Here is a 26,666-nt window from a genome sequence, read left to right on the forward strand (position 1 = left end):
ATGAGATCTCACACTCTATCATGAGAACAGCAGCAAGGGAATATTTCTAAACCATTCATGAGAAACCACCACCATGATCCAGTCACTTCCCACCAAGCCCCACCTCCACCATTGGAAATTACACTTCAACATACAATTTGGGTGGGAACACAGATCCAAACCATATTAGACACTATCAAAAAATTAGAAAATAATGAGTATTTGTAAGGACATGGAGAAACTGAAACACTTGTACATTGTTGGTGGGTTGGTAAATTGGAGTAGTCACCATGGAAAACAGCATTGTATATCCTAAGAAATTTAAAAATAGAATTGCCATATTATCCAGCTGTTCCACTGCTGCTTATGTTGCCAAAAGATTTAAAAGTAGGGACTCTAAGTAGTATTTGTGCACCTATGTTCATAGCAGCATTATTTGCAGTACTTAAAAGGTTAAAGCAACCAAAATGCCCATTGACAAGTGAAGCGTAAACAGAGCTCTTTATACATACAATGGGATATTATTCAGCCTTAAAAAGGAATGAAATTCTAACACATTCTACAACATGGATGCTAAATAAAGTAAGCCAGTAATAAAAGGACAAATACCGCATGATTCCACTTATGTGAGGTACCTAGAGTAGTGAAACTCACAGAGACAAAGTGAGGTGATGGTGGCCATGGGCTGAGGATGGAGAAGCAGGTAATGGGGAATTATTAATATTTCTAAATAGGTAAAGAATTTAGATTTTACAAAATGAAACAAGTTCTGTTAATGGATATTCGTGATAGTAGCAAAACAATGAAAATGTGTTTAGTACTGCTGAACTGTACAATTAAATGCTGTAAATTTTGTATTATATGTATTTTATTACAATTAAACTTTTTTTTAAAAAAGGAATAAATTTAGCCAAAGAATATCAACACTTGTCCATCAAAAACCACAACATTATTGAATTTCTTTCAAACATTGTTGAAAGAAATTAAAGAGGGTATAAATAAGTGGAAATACCTCCCAGGTTTTAATGGATTGGAAAAGTTAATAATTTTAAGATAACAGTACTTTTCAAATGTGTATATAAGGTCAATGCATTCTATCAAAATTTTAGCTGTCTTTTTTCAGAAATGAAGAAGCTGATTCTAAAATAATATGGAATTGCAAGAGACATAGGATAACGAAACCTATATTAAAAGAATAAATTTGGAGGACTTATACTTCTTAATTTCAAAACTTAATACAAAACTACAGTGATCAAAACAGTGTGGTACTAGATAAAGATAGTCTTACAGACAAATTTAATAGAATTGAGAGTCCACAAAGAAACCCATATACTTATGATCAATTTATTTTCAACAAGGTTGCCAAGGCTTTTCAAAATGACTGTCCTTACCGTTGTTGAAAGGACAGTCATTTCAACAGTGGTGCTGGAACAACTGGATATCAACAGGCCAAAGAACAAATCTAGTCTCCAACCTTACACCCTATGAAAAAATTAATTCAAAATGCATGAAAGACCCAAATGTGAGAACTATAACTATTAGAAGGAAACATAGTTAAAAATCTTCATGACCGTGAATTACCCAATGGTTTTCATAGATATGACACCAAAAGGACAAGCAAAAAAAAAAAGTAAATTGATAGTCATCAAAATTTAAAACTTGTGTGTGTCAAAAGACATTCATTTATAAGATAGTGAAAATGTAACAGCAGAATTGAAATCAATATTTGCAAATCATGTGTCTTATAAGAGTCTAATCTCCAGAATATAGAACTAACCCTTACAACTCAATAATAAAAAGACAAATGGCCCAATTTAAAAATGAGTAGAAGATATAAGTAGCCATTTCTCCAAAGAAGATATACAGATGGCCAATGGACACATGAAAAGATTCTCAGAAATGCTAATCAAAACCACAATAAGATACCACTTCATATTCACTAGAATGGCTATAATGTTTAAAACAGACAATAACAAGTGTTGGCCAGGATTCACAGAAATTGGAACCCTCATACTTTGTTGATGAGAATGTAAAATAGTACAGCCACTGTGGAAAACAGTTTGGCTGTTACTCGACAAGTTAAACATAGAGTTACCATATGACCCAGCAATTTCATCTGTAGATACATCCTCAAGAGAATTGAAAACATATGTTCACCAAAAACTATTCATAATAGCATAATTCCTAATTGCCTGTAAGTGGAAACAACCCAAATGTTCATCAGCTGGTGAGTTGGTAAACAAACTATGATATATGCATAAAATGGGATATTGTTCACCAATTAAAAGGAATAAGGTACTCATACTTGACATGGATGAACCTGGAAAATATTGTGCTACCTGAAAGAAGCCAGACACATATTGTATGATTCCATTTAAATGAAAAGTCTACAATAGGAAAATCCATAGAAACAGAATAGAGAGTAGTACTTACCAGAAGAAAGGAGGAAGAGGAAATTGAGACTAACTACTAATAAGTATAAGGATTTTTGCAGAATGATAAAAAGGATCTATACTTATATAGTTTGTGGTTGCACAAGATAGTGAGTATACTAAAAACCACTAAAGTGTACATTTTTAAATGGAGAGGATTTTGTTATGTGAAATATATCTCAATTTTAAAAATACTTTTTAAAAATTAGCATGAAATGAACATTTAGCGATAACCGTAGTTTTAGATAGTTTATCCCTGAGAGAACAGCAACTAAGAAACTTAAAATGTATGCATGTTAGGATAAAATAAGAAAATCTCATAATGACAAAACTATACAAGGAGAAAAGTATGCAAACAAATTGGTAAATGTGTGTACATCTACGTAGAAATTGTCTTTATAAAGGGCTAATGATATGTAATATGTGAGTTTGAACTGGACAATACTGGGCAATAGCTTGTAAGTTAGAAGGGATTATTACATAATATTGTTGTAGAAGAGGCTTATGATGTTATTTAACTTCATACTTATTTAAGTTAACTATACCTGGTAAAAGCCCAAGCATAGCAATGAAAAGAATAGAATAAATACATTTCCAATCAGTAAGGAGTAAAAAAGATGGAATCAAAACTAAAGTTTCTATCCCCAACCCCTCCCCACCCCAATAAAAAGCATTAAAAAACTGGGACCAATGGAAGATTTTTAAAGTATTGGGCTGGAATTAAGTACATTATATATCAATAAGCACAATAAATATAAAAAGACTATGATTTCCAGTTAAAAACCAAATTTATCAGATATGATTAAAACTCCAGGTGAGTTCCATTTACTAAAGGCATACCTAAAGCCAAAAGAGTGTTGAAGGTAAAAAGATAGAAAAATATATACTGGGCACTAATCAAAAAACTAAGCTGACATAGCTATATTGATATTTTTAAAAATATTTCAAGGGAAAAATTGTTAGTGAAGAACTAAGTTGTATGAGTAAGAAAAGTTGAATTTTCTTAAGTAAGATGCTACCATCCTAAATTCATGTATTTCAAATAAATAGCCTCAAAATGTGTAAAGCAAAAAGTGATGAAACATCCGGGAGAAAATGACAAATCTGTCATCTTTGTGGAAGATTTCAACACTCCTATCTCAGTTATCAAAATATCCAGGAGACAAAAAAATTCAGTGAATATATACAAAATTTGAATAACATAATTAGCATTTGATACTATTGATATATAGAACTTTTCATCCAGTCATAGAGAGTACATATTATTCTCAAGCAAACATGTAACATGTGTAAAATCTGATCACATGCTTCAGGGGTCCCCAATCCCTGGGCCACAGACTAATACCAGTCCTTGGCATGTTAGGAACCAGGCAGCACAGTAGCGGGTGAATGACTAGCAAGAGAGCAAAGCTTCATCTATATTTATAGCCACTTCCCATTGCTGGCATCACCGCCTGAGCTCTGCCTCCTGTCAGAACAGTGGCAGCATTAGATTATCATAGGAGCATGGACCCTATTGTGAACTGTGCATGCAAGGGATGTAGGTTGCATGCTCCTTATGAGAATCTAATGGCTGATAATCTGTCACTATCTCCCATCACCCCCAGATGGGAACATCTAGTCACAGGAAAACAAGCTCAGGGCTCCCACTGATTCTACATTATGGTGAGTTCTATAATTATTTCATTATATATTACAATGTAATAATAATAGGAATAAAGTACACAATAAATGTAATGTGCTTGAATCATCTCAAAACCATGCCCTTCCACCCACGCTGGCCCATGGAAAAATTGTCTTCCGTGAAACTAGTCCCTGATGCCAAAAAGGTTGGGAACTGCTGACATAGATCATAACACAAGTCTTAATCAGATTTTAAGAATTAGTGCTATCAATACCATGATATCTGACCAGTGTAAATTTATATTTGAAGGTGAGAACAAAAAGTTATATTAAAATATTCTCATTACTGCTGAAGAATTTTGAACACTTAAATAACTTATATTTCAAAGAAACATAAAAAGTATTTAGACTAAACAATAATAGATATACTAAATACAAAAACTTATAGAATGTAAGGAAAATTAAACTTGTAGATAAATCTATTTGCGTAAAAGCTTATTACTTGAGAGAAAAGCCTAAAATTAATGAACTAAATCTCTAACTGCAAAAAAAAAAAAAAAAATGTCCAAGTTAGGAAAATAACAGAACCCCTTCACAAAGTAGAAGAAAGCTAATAATAAAGAAGTCTAACAGAAATCAGCAAAATAGAAAAATAAGATACAGTGGAGAAGATTAACAAAGATAAATGTTTATTCATTAACTAATAATAATAAATGAGCAAACTCTCTTAAGATTGATTAAGAACAAAATAAAACAACACAAATAGTGAACACACAGAATGAAAAGGAGACATAATTATAGCCAAAACTAATTAGAAAAGAAAATGGAAGTGCTATCGAAACATCAGGCCATTAAAATTAAAATTTAAATGAAATGAGCAATCTCCTAGAAAATATACAGCTTCCTATAACTGAAAAAGAAGGAACAAAACCCTAAATAGTTCTTTAAGTATGAAAAGAAGTTAATCAGTAAGATTTCTTCCTGTAGAGAAAACTCTAAGCCCAAATAGTTTACAGGAATAGTCTGCCAAATGTTCAAGTAAAACTCTGTTACAAACTTACACAAACTCCTAGAGATCAGAGATAGGGAATGATCCAGATCGTTCATTGAGGCCTGTGTGATCTTAATTATAAGAGCAAACAAGATGTGTGGGAGAAAGGAAAATCACACGCCAATCTCCCTTATGAATATAGATCTGTAAGTTCTAATTAAAATATTAGCAGAACTCAATTCAACTGTGTATGAAAAGATAACGTGTTTGTGGGGCAAACTCGAAGACGGTGATGAGGGAAATTTATCCCATGAATGCAGAAGTTGTTCATCATTTTAAAAATTTCTAAGAATGTCATTCATTTATCACATTAAAAGTGAAAACTTTTACGATCATCTTAGTAGGTGCAGACATCTAGTAAAGGTCAGTAACGTTCATGATTAGAAAGAATACTCTTATCAAATTAGGAATAGAAGAGAATTTTAAACTATTTTAATTTAAAAAACAGTATCTACAGAAAACCTGCAGTTTTATTTGTAAAACTCACAAGCAATCTGAACAACATATTGCTTTGGCATATATACATATGTGAGATAAAATAATTAGTTAAAGAAGCAGGAGATTGATAAATACCAAGTGCAGCAGAGTGGTTTATTTATTTATTTATATATTTACATATACTATTATTTTTAAGTGAGTGGGCTTAGGATAGTAAAGACATTCGTGTCACCTCTCAAAACCTGAGTTAAAAACAACTTTACTGTGAAAAAGAAATATAGATTTTATCCTCAGTGAAAATTCATTTTGTTACTTTCCTTAGCAGTCTAGATGTAAGACTAAGGAAGGAGACCAGTGTGTTAACCCAGGGTCACACATCTTTAACTCCAGTACAGCAGGTAGATCAGGAATTAAGTGAAGGTGTTGGCAAGAGAGTGGTTAAAACATGGAATTGTGCGATCCCAGATGGATGCAAAAGGAAGTGAATTTTTAAGCAGAAGAGAAAACAGAGCAGCAAGGATAGGAGATCATGATCTGAGAGTAGACTTAAAGCATAACGATTTGTGAAATGAAGCTACTTATGGCCATTGGATTTATTTGCTGAAGTAAGGGAGACTTGAAGATCTTTTGAGTTAATCAGTCACAGAATTGTGAGCTGCTGTGATCAATGTTTTCCATGTAGGTAATGGTGTCATTCAGATTGGTGGCAAGAGTCATGGAAAGATACCTTCTCCTCCTGTAAATAAAACAGCATAGATCAGTTGGCAGAACTCATAAATGCTCAAGATAGGGGAACAGACTTTGGAAAACTGATACAATTTCTTTGGTGTATCTGAGGACAGGAGTCTTTTGTTACAAAGCCTCCACCCCCACAGCCATGCTTCTTTGCTTGGCTAATCCACTGCTTTGCTCCTGGGAATGATATGTATTAACCAGCCAGACCGTGTGCCCTTCCCTTCCTGCTGTCTCCTGTTAATCTATTTAAGTTTTCTAATCTGCACTAATTTGCACATATTAGATTTCTTCCTGGCTTTCTTCAGCCTTCAGCATGCTCTAGACAAAGCCATTGAACGGAATATTCTAATATCACATCTCTCTTTTGAAGCCTCTCTACAAAATGCAGGCTGATAATATGATCAAAAGTTAATAATCAGAGTTTATATGATATTCTTTTTTAGCTTCTTTTAATTTTCCATTTCCCTCAGTGAGTAAGACTGTATGTTTGTTTGCCCTCCAACATGATGTACAGAGGAGTTTTTATCTTTTTTCCTAAGTATTGTCACATCTAACAGATTTCCATAACCTTTGTATTCTTTTAATAATTTGTGTTGTGGTTAACTTTTAGACTGAAAACTAGACAACTTTCCCATTAGAATGTGCGTATGTCCCCCTCAACAGATTGGAGAGATTGCTGCTCCATGCATCTAGGAAATATCCGCACCTATCCTGCTGCTATGCAAGATTTTACTGGTGCCGCTGTCATACTGTCAGAACCATTCCTGCTGGTCCTAGAGTGACAGAGTAGTTAGTTGTTTAACCTAAATCTCATCAAGGAGTGATTAAATCTATATCTGAGCAGACATGGATTTTAGACGGATTTCTACTGAGAACTATCTTGAATTCAGTGTTGCTCGGTATTTACATTACTACCCTAAAATAAAAGAACCATTCACCTGTCGGTTTTTATGGAAGATGCCACAAAGACATTGCAAGTAATTTGGTGGAAAGATACTAAAACTTCATGTTTTGTAATTCAACCTTGATATTAGAAAGAACAAATAAATCCAATATAGTCACACTCACCTCAGAGACATATGTAGGCTTTTAAAATTATGGTTAAACAATAAATTAGAAATATCAGAATACATAATGATATTTTGTTTCTTCTGCTTATATTTATGTATCAGTAAAGAAGAAAGTTTGCCACAGGTAGACATGATATAGCGAAGAATATAGGAGGAATTACTAGGACTTAGTATTTAGTAAGTACAGAAATTAAAACAAAGTTAAACCTATTCCCATCTGATTTATATTTATGAAAACTTGAGCAAAAAAAAAGTTGACATAGTTCATTAATGAGCAGTGAAAATAAGTAATGCTGTCATTGAAATAGTACTCCTGATTAAAATCCCCAGAAAGACAAACTGGACAATGAAGGAATATGAGGAATAGAATGAAATTTAAAAAGGACATAGATAAAGGAACTGAAAGCACTTCTTAAGCTTGCCCTTTAAGGAAAACCCAGAAAGACTTGAAGGTAGCTTTTTAAATATATTTTTTTAATATGCAGTAATTACTTATTGCAAAAAAAATTGAAGAAGACACAAAAAGGCCAAATCATTGTTTTTAATTGACACAGTGAAAAGCAAAATGATATTAGTTATTATAAACAATATTATCTTCCCCTCCTCTTCCTCCTCCTCCTCTTCCTCCTCCTCCTCTTCCTCCTCTTCCTCCTCCTCCTCTTCCTCCTCCTCCTCTTCCTCCTCCTCCTCTTCCTCCTCTTCCTCCTCTTCCTCCTCTTCCTCCTCTTCCTCTTCCTCCTCCATCTCCTCCATCATCATCATCATCATGTGGCTTAAATCAGTAATCAGTTTTTTTCTTACAATTCTCATTGCCTGGGCTCAGCTAAGCAGTTCTCTCTGGCTCCATGTGGAGTTGCCTGGGTCTGCAGTGTCCTGAATGTGACTTACTTTGGGCTGAGACCTCATCTAGGCCTGAGAGCCCGAGCAATTGTGTGCTCTTCAACATGCTCCGTGCGATGTAGGCTTCTCTCAGGGGAGCAACAGACTCCAGATGAGAGAGTTCAGAAAAAATCAAAAGCTGCCTGGCATCTTATGTCCTAGCCTCAGAAGTCACATAGCATCACTTCTGCTGTATTCTGTGGCTCACAGGAAGTCACAGGGCAAGCCCAGATCGACAAGGAGTAGAAAAAGTCTCCATTTTTTGATGACAAAGTCACACTGCAAAAGAGCATGTGGGATGGGAAATGTTGTTGCAGCCGTCTTTGGAAGTAATCTCTGCCACATGTTATAAAAGAAGTTAGAAGAAGCTCCCTGTGTGTCCATGTGAAAAGATCTCCAAGATACATTTCTATGTGAGAAAAGCTGGGTAAAGAACAGACTGTATAATGTACTAATAATTATCAGTGTTAGGAAGTGTGGGAAAAGAATATATTTGTATTTTTATTTATATATTTTAGAAGTCTCTGAAACACACCCAGGCATAACAGTGGGTACCTGTTGAGGTTGAAAATTTGGTGACTAGGGGACATAGTGAGAGGCTTTTCACTGTAAAATGTTACTACACATTTTAAAAATAATTCGAATCTTCTAAATAAGTAACTTCTGTAGTTAAAAATGTCGGCTCTATGGTTGAACTTTAACTGTAGTTCCATATTAGAATTTGGAATCTCAGCATTTAAAAGAATTTTAGATGTCATTTAGTCCTATCATCTGCATTATTTAAAGTAAGAATCTACATGGTTTATCTGAAATTCAAATTTAACTGGGTATCCTATATTTTTAAAAATTTTATTGAGATACAATATAAGAAAATAAAAATAAAGTAAGAATCTAGTCTGTTGATTTCCTAAAGTGTGGTCATTGAACTTATCTGTGAAAAATTACCTCTAACATAGTGACTTCTGTTGTATAACCATTTGAAAACACTCCAACCAAAATTTTTTATTTTTGAGTAACCTATCTTAATTGAACTAACTGAATTGCTGATTCACAAGATGCACTATTTAACAGAGGAATTGGTGCAACAGTTTTATGGCATCTTTGTATATTTCACATTTTATTGAATCATAATTTAAAATATATTAATTTTATATCTAGCTTTATCTAAAACATATATATTTGAAGTATTGAAATCTGATTATTGAAAAAAATGGACTAACCAAAGCTATTAAGAATAATATTTCTAAAGGTATTTTTCTTTTTAGATTACTGTGCCATGCTATGAAGGACCATATAGTTCGTGTTGCAAATGAAGCTGAGTTTATTTTGAACAGACAAAGAGCCGAGGATGTACATAAACATGCAGAGTTTGAGGTAAGGTTTTGGGAGTAGACTAAATTCTGCCTTTCTATGATAAGCCAAAAATCACCTATCTGTGACCTTACATAAGAAGGTTTTTTTGAAAGGAAAATTTCACTGAAGGCATTTCTGTTCCTGTTTTTTAAAAGCTTTAGTAAATGTCAAACACAGAATACTAATTTATTTTCACCCCATTTACAGCATGAAAACATTCCTTCCGCCCTATATATGCCTAACCATTTGGTAGACTGAAGTTATTCTAACCTACTCAAGAGAGTAAATGCAAAAAATAATTTATAATGCAACAATTTTAGTTATTTTAAGCTAGCAGAGATTTACACACCAATAGGTAGATATGAGTATATGATACAGTTATATGAATAAACTCATATAAGATTCAAAAAAATCTTTCAATTTATATGTTTTATATATAACAGTTATTTATTATTTCAGTTTATTCCACTTACAAGACAAAATAGGTCCCAGAAATATTTATGTGCCCTGGTGTTTGGCTTAGTTGGACTTGGAAGTAATAAATGACCCACCAATTTATTCTCCTGATACAGCAGGCTAACAAGTATGGTGTAGCTAGAAATCAGAGCCCACAATTCTAGTTTTGATGAGGTTTTTATCTCAGTAAAGCAGCTCTGTGAGTCATACAAGTTGATAGACTAGGTCTGGTGATCTCTGACCTAGCTGGCTGAAAAGCATGAGACAGGAAAATAGCCACTGTTGCTTTCAAACACATGACCTCTGCTTCATTTGGTCGGAAGAGGCACAAGACAAGCAGCCACTTGTCTTGTGAAATTGCAACAACCGTATTCTGAAAAAGATACCAGATATTTTAAACTTTGGATCTTTAAGTGTTTATCAAAATGAAGTTTCATATTAGTAAATAAGATTTGGAATCTCAACTGAATTCCCTGCAGGATCAGTTTTGAGTCTCTTGTATTTCCACTAAGAAAATCAAGATATTTTGTGAGGATATAAGCAGATCAATATTTGTCATGTGAAAACATTTAAAATAGATTTTCAAGTGGCTAGATATTAGTTATGAGCTTTAAGACGTTTAACCAAGGTGACATTAAGCCACGGGCAGTGTTTCTCAACCTTTTTTGTTGTTGTTAGTGATTCCCTAAGGAGTCCTTTTAGACATTTTGCCTAATTGGCCTCTCATCACAAAGAAATTTTATAATACCACCCATAGGCTGTGTATCTGTTTTTGTACTTACATACATTTGTGTTTTATGTACTGAAATAACAATATTTTTATCCCCCACCCGACACACACCAATTTTTCACTCTTAGGAATGAGATTACTCTCGTTATGGGTCATCTTCCCAAGGTGATAAGAGGTTTCCAAGGAGACATGAAGACTTAGTGTTTTTTAGATTTTATATACATAAAATATAATATTAATGTAAATGTAATTTTGATTATATTGCCAATGTTGTTTGATGATTGTACCTTATTTTTTTAACCTGAAATGTTTATATTTCTCCTTTTTGGGTTAGAGCTATTGGGGTGTGTGTGTGTGTGTGTGTGTGTAGTTTACACAAACATATCCCTTTTAAATTGTAAAAGATTTTACTAGTCATGACATTTTGCTAGAACTTTTTGAGGAATTTTTCTATCCCCCATATCAGCCTATAATTAGGAAAAGTATATTTGATTTTAGATGGGTACTTAACAGTTAAGTTTTTTTAGTTAACTACTGTAATTGTTAAGGAAGAAAAATGAAAATTTAATTTTACTCTCCAATGAGCTAATGAAATATTAACCTCATTACTGAGGCAGATCATTGTACTAATTGGTGATTCCCTGTACAAAAAGATAAATTGGAAAATGAATTAATCCTTCTTAGATTACTGTAGGGTTATTTCTCCAGAAGAGATTACTTGTGGTAGTAGTGTATATCAATAGATAAATGGGAGGAATATGTTCAAGTACCTTCCATGAAATAGATTTTTGCATAGTAATGATGAATGTGAACTAGTTCTATTTATTTTATCAGATGTATGAGACCTTTTTCTTCCTAGTTTTATTACTTGTATTACACGTTTATTAATGTTAAAAGTTATAGTCACACCACTCTGTATATTTATTGTAGTTTTCTGTATAAAAACTACAATAAAAAGAATCAAATTTATAATTAAATATTTCTCTTCATGTTTACATTAAATATTTTAATACAAAAAAATGATCCATTGATAGCAGTGTTGCTAACAAATATAAGAATGAATACATGTCAGATAGGTGACATGACAACTGATAATTATGGGAAAAGGGAGGTAAGAATACGGTAGTTCTCATGAAACCCTTTGAACACATTACATTTTAAGAATGTGGAGGGATCATAGAAAAAAATCTTGTCTCAGCTCCTCATTTACAAATATGAAACTGAGTACATTAAAATACATGGAGTTTGCATATTTTGTGAATTAAAATCCAGGTCTACTGAATTCCTAAATGACTACGTTTTCTTCTGTATCACATTACCATTCATGAAATGGAAAACTATAAATTAGATGACAGATTTTTGATTCATATGTAATTATCAGGAACATACCTCTTAAGTGAGGTGTACTATATTGGCTTGATAAACAAGTAGGTTTACATTTATAGTAAATATTTGTGCTTCTAAAATACATGAAAATTAGATTCTCAGAATTGGAAGAAAACATGAGTCTTTAATTGCTTCAATATTATTCAAATTATTTTACATATACTTCAGAAAGGGCACATTTTTATGTTTGAAAGGTGACTATATGTATTCTTTAGAACAAAATATCAAAAGATTACATTATTTGAGTTTTAAAAAATTGAATTCCTGTTACCCTTTAACTTAAATGTATATCATCCTTACTTATACGTGGTAAAAAGTTTATTGTTATGCATCGTTTGTATTTCTTTATAGTCACAGTGTGCCCAGTATGCTGCTGATAGAAGAGAGGAAGAAAAGATGTGTGACCATCTTATCAGTGCTGCTAAACATCGAGATCATGTAACAGCAAATCAGCTGAAGCAGAAGATTCTCAATATTCTCACAAATAAACACGGTGCTTGGGGAGCAGTTTCTCATAGGTGAGTTATCATAAATTTAAGTAAATAATAACTCATCGGTTAATTATAATAGTTGGTAATAAAAATATGGCTACAAATTTAAGTCATTTAGAAAATATAATTTAAAATATAAAAAATTACTTGAAAATTTCCCTGAAATTTTTAATAATTCTTCATCAGAAGAGTTTAAGGGAAAATCTCAACTTTTTATAGTAGCTACAGTGGAAGCTATTTCTACTTTATAATAATACGCAACATAATACAAAATATGGTTAGGCAAGTATTTTAGTCTACTGTCTCTCATATGTAACATGGATGTTTAGGTATAAGAAGTGGCTCTTTTTAAAAAAGAATATTTTAGAGTCAACTCTTCCTACTTATTAAATTTATATCATTCTTTTTTATACAGAAGCATATATAAGCATATACTACAGAGAAGTAATATGTTCTTTTAAAAAGTTTTCTTTCATAATTTTCTATTCAGTCTTACCAAGGGAAGATTTTCATCTCAAATATGATTGTTTATGATAATATAGTACAACTAAAACTAAAATTTGGTTGTTTATAAATCACAAATGTTCTCCCTAAAGTTTTGTGGACATAGAATTATTTTTGTTGTTGTTGTTGTTGTTGTTATCTGTACAATGAAGTTTTCTGGAAAACTAGAAGTGAAACAGGTCACTATATTTAGATTGCTGATGTTCTTCCTTTTTATATTTTTATTTTATTTGACCCCACTAAATGTTTTTATTAAACCTCTGTTTGGCAGAGTTTATTAAATCTGTTTGACAGAGTTGGCTGGTGAAATGTAAACGGGATACTACTAAGAAGAGCCTTGGTAAAAATGATTCTGTTGACCTGGTGCGGTGGCTCATGCCTGTAACTCCCAGCACTTTAGGAGGCCGAGGCGGGTGGATGACCTGAGGTCAGGAGTTTGAGACCAGCCTGGCCAACATGGTGAAACTCCATCTCTACTAAAATACAAAAATTAGCCAGGCGTGGTGGCGGGCGCCTGTAATCCTAGCTACTCAGGAGGCTGAGGCACAAGAATTGCTTGAACCCAGGAGGCAGAGGTTGCAGTGAGTCGAGATTGTGTCACAGAACTGCAGCCTGGGTGACAGAGTGAGACTTTGTCTTAAAAAAAAAAAAAAATGATTCTGTTAGAGAAAAACACCTAGAATATGGGTAGGATGGTATTTAACCAACTTCCTGGGATTATGAGTGTAAGATAGATTTTTTAAAACTTCATTATTTTTGGATTTAAGGTAAAATTATAACATATGTCTTTAAAATAGTCAACACTTGATATTTATCATAAAAATAGCAATAACCCATGACCTCTAACATTTATTATTTGTTGTGTGTGAGGGACCATACTAAGAACTTTACGTGGATTATTTCCTTTATCCTTGAACATCTTTTTTAAGGGTGACATTGAGGTATTCTCCATTTTACCAGGAAGAACCTAAAGCTGAAAGAGGTTAAATAAAACTTACATAGTATCACACTCCTTGTACAAATAGAGGCAGATTATATCAGTCAGGATGCTCCAGAGATATTTATATTCATTAACTAAATTTATTTTAAGGAATTTATTCATGCAATCATGGGAGCTGGTAAGTCTGAAATCTGTAGGACATGCTGGCAGGCTAGAAACTCTGGCAAGATTTCTGTGTTACAGTCTTGAGGCAGAATTTCTTCTTCTCTGGAAAACCTCAGGTTTTGCTAAGGCCTTCGGCTGATTGGATGAGCCTTTCCCACATTCTTGAGGGTAATATCCTTTACTTAAAGTTAACTGACTGTAGATATTAATCATATCTACAAAATACCTCCACGGCAACAGTTAGACTAATGTTGACCAAACAACTGGGCATTATAGCCCAGCCAAGTTGACAGAAAATTTCACCATTAGACACAGTAACAATAAGCTGAGCATTTTCCCCATCTACAGACCCTGTCTCCCTTTTTATGTTAGCTGAATTGGGCTTATCTATTCATACTTACTTAGATGTCGTCAGGACTGTAACATTATATTGCTAGTAACGCAGCTGGTATGATTCAGGATATTGCCTTAGCTGTATAAAGCAGTACATGGTTTGGGTTTTAATTATTTCCTTATGTAATTAGAATACAGCTAAAGGACAGTGACCTCCATAGCAGCAGTCATATGGTAACATGTCAAATGCATCCTGTGCTAGCTGGTCAACCTTTCTGACATCTCATTAGATTGACAGAAAGCGTGGCCTGAGCCCTCAGAAGAGCAGGTGTCTTCTTTCCTGCACATTAATTTCTACTGCCAACTATCTGAAAAAGAAACACAATATTTTTATGATCATTTACTAACTGTGTCACTGAACTCTAAACCTTTAAGCATAGGTTTTGTTCTGTTTAATCCTCCTTAGTATTTGATTAACTAATAGGGCTCAGTCATTGGACCTCTTCTCTTTTCTATCTTATTCACTCTCTAGACAATTTTATCTAGTCCCATGATTTAAAAATACTACTAATATGTTGATAACTCCAACATTTATTATTCCAAGTCCAGATCTCTCCTGTCGCCGGGTCTGTATATTCATCTGCCCACTTGGCATCTTCTACTTTATTATCTAATAGTCGTCTCACACCTAACATATGAAAACTGAGCTTCTAATATTTTCTTCCAAACCAGTTTCTCTTATGTTTTTCTCCATCTCAGCCAAAGGCAACTCCATTCTTACTGTTCCCGAGGCCATAAATGTTGCTCTGTCCTTGACTACTGTTTACACATCCCACATTGAGCCCTTCAGCAAATCTTACTGACACTGCCACAAAATATATCCAGCTTTGACTGCTTCTCACCATTACCTTGGATCACCTTAGTCCAAGCCACATCATTCTCACTTGACTTATTTTACCAGCATGATATATAGTATTATTTTTATATTTCACTTGACTTATTGTACCAGCATGATATATAGTCATTCTTTTTATATTTTTCCCCTGTCCTCCTAAAGTCCATTCTCAGCACAACAGCCTGAGTGACTCTTTTTTTTTTTTTTTTAATTATACTTTAGGGTTTTAGGGTACATGTGCACAATGTGCAGGTTTGTTACATATGTATCCATGTGCCATGTTGATTTCCTGCACCCATTAACTCGTCATTTAGCATTAGGTATATCTCCTAATGCTGTCCCTCCCCCCCCCCACCCCACAACAGTCCCAGGAGCGTGATGTTCCCCTTCCTGTGTCCATGAGTTCTCATTGTTCAATTCCCACCTATGAGTGAGAACATGCGGTGTTTGGTTTTTTGTCCTTGCGATAGTTTACTGAGAATGATGTTTTCCAGTTTCATCCATATCCCTACAAAGGACACGAACTCATCATTTTTTATGGCTGCATAGTATTCCATGGTGTATATGTGCCACATTTTCTTAATCCAGTCTATCGTTGTTGGACATTTGGGTTGGTTCCAAGTCTTTGCTATTGTGAATAGTGCTGCAATAAACATACGTGTGCATGTGTCTTTATAGCAGCATGATTTATAGTCCTTTGGGTATATAACCATTGTGGAAGTCAGTGTGGCGATTCCTCAGGGATCTAGAACTAGAAATACCATTTGAGTGACTCTTATTAAAATGTAGATCCGTCTGCTCCTGTGCTTAGAAACCTCCAAAGCTGTACTATGCCAGACTGTAACCACTAGTCGTGTGGCTATTCAAATTTAATTAATTAAAGTTTAATTTAATTAGAAATTTGATGCCTCAGTTGCACTAGCCAAATTTCAAGTACTCGGTAGCCACATGTGGCTGGTGGCTACCATAGTAGTTATCACAGAACCTTTCCATCATTGCAGACAGTTCCTTTGAACACTTGCTGCAGAGGTTTAGCATTCACTGAGGGGGAAAAGAAGATCTCATAGTGACTTATTAGGCCCTACATGGTTGAGTCTTTCTTAACTCTTCAACCTCCTCTGCCAGTACTCTCCCCTTGGTTCCTTTTGCTGTAGTCACCCTGGCTTCTTTCTTGCAGGTCATGTTTGCTCTGTTTAGAATGCTTTCCCAAAAAAATTCATTTGGCAAACTTTTACATTTTCTTCAGGCCTTAATTCCAAATGATACCATCTCAAAAAAAAAATCATTCTCTAGCCACTCTGTCTAAAATTTTGCTCTTCCTCCAAATATTTTATATTGCATTTCCCTGTTTTTCAACATCTATTACTTTGATACTTAAATTTCATATATTTTACTTATATATTACTTTTACTGTTTTGTTTTCCAATAGCATGTAAGCTTCATAATGTAATAGATTTTTTGCTCTTTTATCCATAATTGTATCCCCAGCACCTAGAATAAGCCCTGATGCATAGTAGGTACCAAAAAATTTGTGAATAAATTAGTGAATAAATACTTGGTGTATGCCCTTTTTTCAGTGACGATACCTATCATGGAATAATAGAAAATAAGCTAGTCCATTGAGAATAATTTTATATTTTATTTAACTTTATTAAATGCTAAAAAGTACCTATCCCTGCATGAAACCAAAGTGTTAGAGCCAGCAACACTCTAAAACAGTTGTTTACAAATCCAGTAACATTTTACATAGAAAAGTTTATATATTCTAACTGGAGTCACAAGTTCCTCAAAAAGACAAGAAAATATTTTAACAGCAAAAGTTGCTTTTGAATGCTGTTATTCTGTGAATGTTACAGATTTGGTTTTTGTATAAATTATCAACTTCTATATATTATACAGTGTATGTTTCTACTACAGAATAATGCTCTCAACTTGTAAATGCAAGAAAAATGTGTGGCCATATTTTCCATTGCTAATCCAATGGGATTAATACAACTGTGCATGTAAGAATATTTATGTCATACTTAGGAGTAACTGAAAAATATTCTTCCATATTAGAGTGACCGTTGATTTTTTGTTTGGAGTTCATCCTACTGAACTTCTAAACTGTATTTGACAGTCTTCTATGAACTCTATTCTTTTGATCTCTTGTGTTTCACCGTTAAGTGTGACCTCACATCCTGCCATGCATCTTCTCAGCCCATGGCTCACTCCACCACAGCCACCCTGGCCTCTGTCTGTTTTGTATACAGGCCAAGCACTTCCTCCTTTTGTATGCTGTTCCTTCTGCATGATATACTCAGATAGGTCTTTGCACAAGTGTTTCCTCATTAGAGTGGATTTCTCTGACCATTCTATCAAAAATTGCACACCACATTTTTCCCTTCATCACTCTCTGAATTTTCTAAGCTTTAATCTTCTTCACAGCACCTATCACTTGGCATATAATTTTGTGTTTAAGTATTTTTTACCTGATATTATGGACTTTCATTTACTGGTATATCCCCAGTGCATAGAACTCTGCATATAATAATTGTACAACACATAATTTAAAAATTCATGAATCCATGAAAATTTCCATACACGTGTATCGTGGCACTGTGTGTAGATGGCATGTAAGCTAGATTTGATAAAATAATCTTTCCACATAGAATTTGAGCTTTATAATCAACATTAAGAGCTCAGTTACTTACAAGCTGTATGACTTGTAAGCTGTGTAATCTCAAACAAAGAGGTTTTTTTGTTTTTCTTCTTTTTTGTTGTTTTTTTAACTTTTAAGTTCAGTGGTACATGTGCAGGTTTGTTACATAGGAACACGTGTGGGGGTTTGTTATATAGATTATTTCATCACCCAGGAATTAAGCCTAGTATCTGTTAGTTATTTTTCCTGATCTTCTCCCTCCTCCTACCCTCCACCCTGTCGTAGGCCCCAGTGTGTGTTGTTCCCCTCTATATGTCCATGTGTTCTCATCATTTAGCTCCCACTTGTAAGTGAGAACATGTGGTATTTGGTTTTCTGTTCCTGTGTTAGTTTGCTAAGGATAATGGCCCCCAGCTCCATCCATGTCCCTGCAAAGGAAAGGATCATTTTTTGTTATGGCTGCATAGTATTCCATCATGTATATGTACCATATTTTCTTTATACAGTCTATCATTTATGGCTGTTTTTGTTGATTTCTTGTCTTTTGAGCAAAGATTTTACCTTCCTGATGCTCACTCACCTTTTCTCATTCAGAAAATGGGTTAATACTAAATTGGGTTATGTTAATATGAAAAATTGAAATACTGTGTGCAAAATGCTTAATATAATGTCAGACACAATAGATATCCAATGCTTGTTAGTAGTCTCTTCTTTTTTCTGTTAGTCTGCTCTTTGCAAAGAGCCTTTTAAAAATATTTTCTGTCTGCTTAACCACTCTTTAACTTCTAATATATAGTTGTAATATGTTGATTTTATTCATTTTATCAACAGATAATTCTTTTTTTTAATTGAGATGGAGTCTCATGCTGTCACCCAGGCTGAAGTTCAATGGCACGATCTCGGCTCACTGCAACCACTGCCTCCCAGGTTCAAGTAATCCTCTTGCCTCAGCCTCCTGAGTAGCTGGGATTACAGGCATGCATCACCACACCCAGCTAATTTTGTTATATTTTTGGTAGAGACGGGGTTTCACCATGTTGGCCAGGCTGGTCTTGAACTTCCGACCTTAAGTGATCTGCCCGCCTCGGCCTCCCACAGTACTGGGATTATAGGAGTGAGCCACCACACCTGGCCTTAACATAATTCTTGAGCTCCTATTTGTGCAAAACAGATATATTTTCTCCCCAACTGAGCTTATAGTCTAGTACAAGAGATTGATATTGAATTAATAATTACAGAAATAGGCCAGGCATGGTGGCTCAAACCTGTAATCCCAGCACTTTGGGAGGCCGAGGTGGGCAGATTACTTTGAGGTTAGGAGTTCAAGATCAGCCTGGCCAACATGGTGAAACCCTGTCTCTACTAAAAATATAAAAATTACCTGGGCATCGTGGCGTGTGCCTGTAATCCCAGCTACTCAGGAGTCTGAAACAGGAGAATCACTTGAACCTGGGAGGCAGAGGTTGCAGTGAGCCGAGATTGTGCCAGTGCACTCCAGCCTGGGTGACAGAACAAGACTCCATCTCAAAAAAAAAAAAAAATTATGGAAATAAAAGATATAAAACTTTGGCAAATGATAGGATAGAAAAGTGCCAAGTACTTTGAAGGAGCAAATAAAACAAAGGAGCTTTATTTTAGATTAGGGAGTGAGGAGAGAATTGTTTGAAGAAGCTCTGTTTAAGTAAAAAGACGAGTAGCGCGTCTTTAGCAAAGGGTGCAGTGTAAATCATTCAGAAAAGAAATATTACAAAGACTCTGGGCTTAAAAAACAAAATGAACAAAAAGGAGGGTAGTTTGGAGCTTAGTGAATATTGGGGGTAGTGGCTTGAGAGGAGGCTGGAGAATAACATGAGCCAGATGATTTAAAGTCCTGTTCGATCACGTTAAGGGTTTGTGACTTTATCCTAAGTAGCATGAAAAGCAACTGTTGTGGGGTGGGGGGAGGGGGGAGGGACAGCATTAGGAGATACACCTAATGCTAAATGACGAGTTAATGGGTGCAGGAAATCAACATGGCACATGGATACATATGTAACAAACCTGCACATTGTGCACATGTACCCTAAAACCCTAAAGTATAATAAAAAAAAAAAAAAAAAAAAAAAAAAAAGAAAAGCAAAGAAGGATTTGAACCGGAGAAAAACATGATCTGATTTGTGTTTTAACAACACCAGTCTGGCTGTTATGTGAACACAAATATGCAGGATAAATAGGAAAATATAGTCACCTTATTTATAGCTGAGTTCAAATGTCACCTTTTTCTGTAGCATCCCTTGGCTTTCTCTTATCTTTTTTAACACTGCTTCCCCATATTTTGTTGTTGTTATCTGTATTGAAATTAACTGTGATATATCACTTAATGTTTTATAGCCATGTGAATGTGCCTGTCTCTTTCAACATACTTGTAGCTTCCTAAGCTTAGGAATTGCATACTAATTGTTGTTATATCCCTGTTATCAAATATATGTTAAATATGAAGGAATTTCATCCCTCTAATTTTCTACTTGCTATTCTACCAAAAAAAAAAGTTTAGTTATAACGTAAAAATCTCTTTTACATCTATCTTTGGATTCAGTGGTGGGGTCGGTTCTAACATACTTTAGCATTTGAATTAATAATATTGATCTTTATTTCTGTGTTGAGGAAAAGCTGTGAGAGATCTTTTAACATGCGTATTTCCAGATTCAGTGTTGTTAAATAATGCTCAATGTATATAGTTTTTCTTTATTTTAGCTTTTTGGATCATATTTCCTATTGCTTAAACTACTTAAGCCATACAGCCTAAATTTCAGTGAACAGGGTTTAATAGCCCCTTGAGTTTAATAGGCGTGTGTGTGTGCGTCTGTGTGCGATCTCAGTTTTTATTATTCATTTTCAAATAAGCATTACTATTGTTTAGTTTTCTGGTAAGATGTTGGGAGCGCAGCTATGTACTGACAGTAACTATATTGATACTTCACTTGGAATGTCTTATTTTCATCCTAACAACTGTAAGGAAGACATTATTTTTTCTATTTTAAGGATAAAAAATGTGAGATTCATAGAGATCAAATGTCATGCCCCATATTACACAGCTAAGTAATAGAGACAGGAGTAGGATTTGAGTCTAGATTGATCTGACCCTAAAGCTTGTAGTCATTTCAATGACTAATTATTGATTATTGTATTGATTATAAAAACTAGCCATTAGAATAATGAAATACAAAGAACTGTGTAATTAAGAAGAAGACTGAAGACTTGGAAATCTGGAGCTTTAAAAAGTAGTCTTAGGTTTCCCAAATCCAAGGACCAGACTGAACTGACTTTGGAACTGCCACCCACTGAAGGCACGGAAGAACTTGTCTGAACCTAAAAGGTTCACTTGACTTCCAAAACAAAAATAAACAAACATTCTACAGAGGAAGTTAACATGATCCAGTGTACTACAAGGTAATATTATAAATGTTCAGGATACAATCCAAAATTACTCAATATACAAAGGAAAATCTCACCATTTCTCAGGGACAGACAGTTAACAGGTGCCAATCCCAAGATGACTGAAATGTTGAAACTATCAAAGACTTAAAAGCACCTTTATTACCATCTTCCATGAAGTAAAGATAAATACTTTTTAAATGGGTAGACTGATAGATCTCAGCAAGGAAATAAAAAGTATGTGAAAAAAACAAAAAATGAAAAATCCATCACCTGAAATGAAATATTCACTGGATAAGCTCAATAGTAGAATGAAGATGACAGAGGAAAGAGTAAATGATTTTGAAGATAGATCAAACAAAATTTTATAATTGAAGAAAAGAGAGAAATCAGATTGAGGGAAAAATTAACAGAGCTTCAGGCACCTCTGGGATAATATCACACAAAACGTCTAAGTTTGAACACTGAATCATCAGAAGAAGAGGAGAAAGAAATTGGTACAGAAACATTATTTACAGAAAAAATGGTTGAAAATGTGTCAAATTAGGTGGAAGATGTCAAGTTAGAGACTCAAGAAGCACAGAGATGACAAACAGTATAAATACAATTATACAATTAAAGCTAAATCTAGACACATCATATTTAATCTTCTGAAAACCAAGGTAAAGAGAAAATCTTGAAAGAAAATACAGGAAAACACAATATGTTACATATAATAGACAACAATTCAAAAGATAACTTTTTTATCAGAGATAAATGGAGGCCAGAAAAATAATTGGCAACCAAGAATTCAGCATTCAGCAAAAATATTCTTTAGAAGTGAAGGCAAAATTAAAACATTCTCAATGAAGTATTAAGAGAATTCTTCACTAATCGAAATGTTCTCAAAGAAATTCCAGACGACCTCTTTCAGGTAGAAGGGGAACAAAAACATAGAACTTGGAACTTGAAGAATGAAGAAGTGTTCTTTGTTTTGTTTTGTTTTTCCCACAATAGTGCAAAGGCAATGTAGTGGAGAAATGATAGTCTTTTCAGCAAATAGTGCAGGAACAATTGAACATCCATGTGCAAAAATCAGAACTTGACATGCACTGCGGACCCTATACAAAACTTAACTCCAAATTGACCATAGACTTAAATACAAAATGTAACACCATAAAAATTCTAGAAGAAAACATAGAAAAATCTTTGTGACCTTGCTTGTTTTGGGCAAAGAGTTATTAAATACAGTACCAAAAGTCTGATCCATAAAAGAAAAAATAATTAAAAACATTTTTTCTGTGAAAGACTGTTGAGAGAATGCCACATTCCTTCAGACTGGGAAAACCATAGACTGGGAAAAAATACTTTTAAAACTTAACAATGAGAAACAAATATTGCAATTAAGAAAAGCAACCTAAATATTTTAACAGATGCTTCGTTACTGTAGGCAAGCAGATCAGTGGTTTTCAAGGGTTAACACCTGAGGGAGGATTTAACTAGAAAGTGGCCACATGAGAGAGCTTTTCAGGATGATGGAGCTGTCCTATATTTTTATTGGGGTAGTGGTTTTATGTCTGTATGCATTTGTCAAGATTCATACAATTGTAAGTCAGAATGTGAATTTTACTTTATGTAAATTTTAAAAAATACATGGCCTGGAAAAAGTTTTATAGGCGATTCTTCGGTTGTTAACCCTAGTGTTTGTCACGGTCTGCATTATATATTTATTTTGCATTTATATATTTATTGTAAAGATTTCCATCAAATATTTTTTAATTGTTGTTATAAAGATAAATAAGTTACAGCTCAGATTATCTGTTATTTCTATGCAAACACTATTGTGTTTGTCATAGAGTCTCAAGACCATAAATTGGATTAGCTTTCTCTATAGCTATACCTATAAATAGGTTAATTTGTACTAGATGTATTTATATATGTGTGTGTATGGGTATATGTGTGTTTTATATAATCCTAAAGTAAATTTACCATTCTTTAATAAAGATTATGAATTATTAAGATGAGAAAAAAGAACTTTTCCCAGCAATTTTTATATAATTTAAAATGTCCAGGTTTTACCTAGGAATGTGCTCTACACCCAATATAGTTGTTACAAGTATATTGACAGTTATTGAGTTAGACTAAACAGTCTACCAATTGTGATCTCAGTAACACTGTGAGATCTAAGATGACTCACCCATGCCCACCAAATAAACATGCTTAGGAAATAAATATATTTACATCATCGATTATATTTTTAATGGCTATAAAGCTTCACAAAAGGCTATGTTATACTTTTATGAGAGCTATGTAAATGTACATAACAGGTTCAAATGAGAACATGTATTCTTTGATTTCAGTTTGATATTCTACACTTCCAAAACAAGAGTTCTTAAACTCACTGTTTCAAGAATTTAAAGTCAAAATAATAATTTAAATAATTTAGAATGAGGATTATAAGCACAAAATAATAACTTAAAGTGACATAAGGTAAACACTAAAACATAAAGTAAGCAATGACCAGGTGGAACTCAAAGTAAAAATTATATGCTTTTTCAGCAAATTCTGGGTTTAGAATATTCTCATGCAGTCTATTCGCTTTCACTTCCTGGTCCCACTCCTGTTTCCCTTATCTTCAGACCTTCACCATTGCCATTTATGGTGGATGTGCACTGCAACCACCATACTAAGGCATTTATTTAAATCCAGTTTAATTTGCTCCTAACTCCTCCGTGGGGCTGGTAGAAAATTTAATCCCAGTTATTTATAGAGCCGCGAACACATACACACTCCAGGATTAGGTAGAAATTTTAATAATTTTACTGGTGTAAAGCCCTGGGATTCTTATTTCACTCTGGACTCTAGGAGCATGTTTAATTTGTTCTTAAAGGTAGGTCTGTTTCTGGCCAAAACGCTACATTAGTTTCTATACTAAGGCAAGGAGCTGTGGTACCTAGGGCATGGCCATATGGGTTCCTGCCATTTCTTTAAAAGTAAATGTACCCTATCACTTTTATGACCCCTTTCTTATATTACCTTCCTAGCCTTAGAATTAATTACCTGAACCCTGATTACTTCAATTTCCTCACCCCAAAGAGCCTTCCTGTCCATCCTCTCTTCTAGGATAGTTCATCTACTAACAGTTCTTATATCTTTTGAGAAGTTAAGGGAATTCTCAGGTCTCCTGAATTCAAGATCCTGCTTGTTCTGAAAGGGTTGGCATAGGATGAAGTGGAAATTTTCCTTATTTTTCTGATCCATTTGGATTCCCTGGCTTCCCTTTCTAGAACCATCCTAAACATCTGTCTGATTCAAAGGTACTATATATCCATGGAAGAATTTTTTCATCTCCCTTGGATATTTGAACCTCTGACATTTAACTCATCATGTTCTAGCTAAATGATTAATTCTAACTGTTCTAATGAACAGAAAACATAAATCTCACCTTAGGTGGAATCATTGTGACTTACTGATTGAATAAATAGGAATCAGGAATGTTGCTGTCATCCTTCATTGGGTGAATGGTGGTGCCACTCTTGGAACTGAAAAATGCAGACGGAACTGGTATACAAAGGAATATGATTATGTTGAGTTTGCCTTGCCTGTGGCATGTTGTAGTGGAAATGTCTACCAGGAAGTTGAAAATAGAAATAGCTCCATGTGACATGAGGTCACTACTTATGCATGTGATAACCTTCTCAGACATATCCAAAACATATTTCTCTTATGGCCAGCAAATTTCATCTCTCCCATTTTCCCAGTGAAGGGCATCTAGGAAACATCCTTGATTTACTTCTTTCCTTCAGTGCTTTCTCTGCCTATACAACCCACATACACAAATAGTCTATCAGCAAGTCCAACAACACATGTAGAGTATATGCTTTCTTCTTCCAAGCACTGAAAATAGTTTGAAGATGGGTTCTTCCAGGGCTGTGTCTTGCTGGGTGGGTTCACCAAGGCAAAAGAACAAGGTAAATATTAAGATACAAGTAAGGAAGTGGTCAAAGTAATAGAGTGTACTTAGTCTGAGATAGTTGAAGAAGGTAAGTAAAGAAAGAAGAGAATTGATGAGCAGAAAATGAAGAAGTTAAGGAAACAAGCATCAGTGTTTTAAAAGGATGGGACATTGTAGGATGTTTGAATTTAAGATTCAGAAATGCAGCAATTAATACAAGATTGACAAATCCAGAATGTTGTCATGAAAGTGATTAAGGAGGATTGAAGATCATGGTAATCAGGAGATTGTGAAACTGAAAGGATGGAATCTTCTGTTGATTTACCCAAGATAAATCCAGGAAAGGAAGATTGTCAGCATCTTCTAAAAGTTTTCAGTAAATAAGTGAAATGGCCTGTGAGGCTGACAGATAATCCCAAATGAGGAGGGGTATAAGATAGTATTGCCTGATTTAACAGGAGCCTTAAAAGAATCCCATCTTGGCCGGGCGCGGTGGCTCATGCCTGTAATCCCAGCACTTTGGGAGGGCAAGACAGGCGGATCATGAGGTCAGGAGATCGAGACCATGCTGGCTAACACGGTGAAACCCCGTCTCTACTAAAAACACAAAAAATTAGCCGGGCACGGTGGCAGGCACCTGTAGTCTCAGCTACTTGGGAGGCTGAGGCAGGAGAATGGCGTGAACCCGGGAGGCGGAGCTTGCAGTGAGCCGAGGTCACGCCACTGCACTCCAGTCTGGGCGACAGAGCGAGACTCTGTCTCAAAAAAAAAAAAAACAAAAAATCCCATCTCAAAGTTCATCTTCTTTAAAACAAAATATAATGCAGATGCAAAGGGAGAGGAGTTGAAAATATATTACAGAATGACAGAGCTTTAAAATCCAGTCAAAATTCATTGACCCTGATAGAACTCTAATATAGGTCACATTGGTAAGAGTAACTATTTGAAAGCACTTAGTGATGTAGATCAGTAATGATTGGATGGGTCAACACCAAAAATGTCTGTTATTTGGACATGAAGGAAATTAGGCAGAAACCTCCAGAGCCGTTTCATTGCCATCATCATTTCTGATACATTTTTTCTAAAATATGTAGGTTTTTACAAATTAAGATAATTAGTAAGTCAGAAGTACGTGAGATACTTTGTAAAACGCCCAATACGTAGATTAGAATTACATGAAACAACAAATAATAATGAAGAAAATCAGCATTTAAATG

General features: G+C 34.4%; 1 protein-coding gene across 7 annotated transcripts in view; it reads left to right on the top strand.

Annotated features, from left to right (window-relative positions):
* Nucleotides 1–26,666, top strand: part of NBEA (neurobeachin) — a 731,576-nt gene that overhangs the window by 401,033 nt on the left and 303,877 nt on the right. For all 7 annotated transcript variants that reach the window (XM_055244143.2, XM_055244145.2, XM_063619313.1 and 4 more), the window contains 2 exons: nt 9,473–9,581; nt 12,484–12,650. In XM_055244143.2, coding sequence (XP_055100118.2) covers nt 9,473–9,581; nt 12,484–12,650 — 276 coding nt within the window. The remainder of the gene's footprint in view (nt 1–9,472; nt 9,582–12,483; nt 12,651–26,666) is intronic.

The sequence above is a fragment of the Symphalangus syndactylus genome, chromosome 15, assembly GCF_028878055.3.
Source record: "Symphalangus syndactylus isolate Jambi chromosome 15, NHGRI_mSymSyn1-v2.1_pri, whole genome shotgun sequence".
In the NCBI taxonomy this organism is placed as follows: domain Eukaryota; kingdom Metazoa; phylum Chordata; class Mammalia; order Primates; family Hylobatidae; genus Symphalangus; species Symphalangus syndactylus.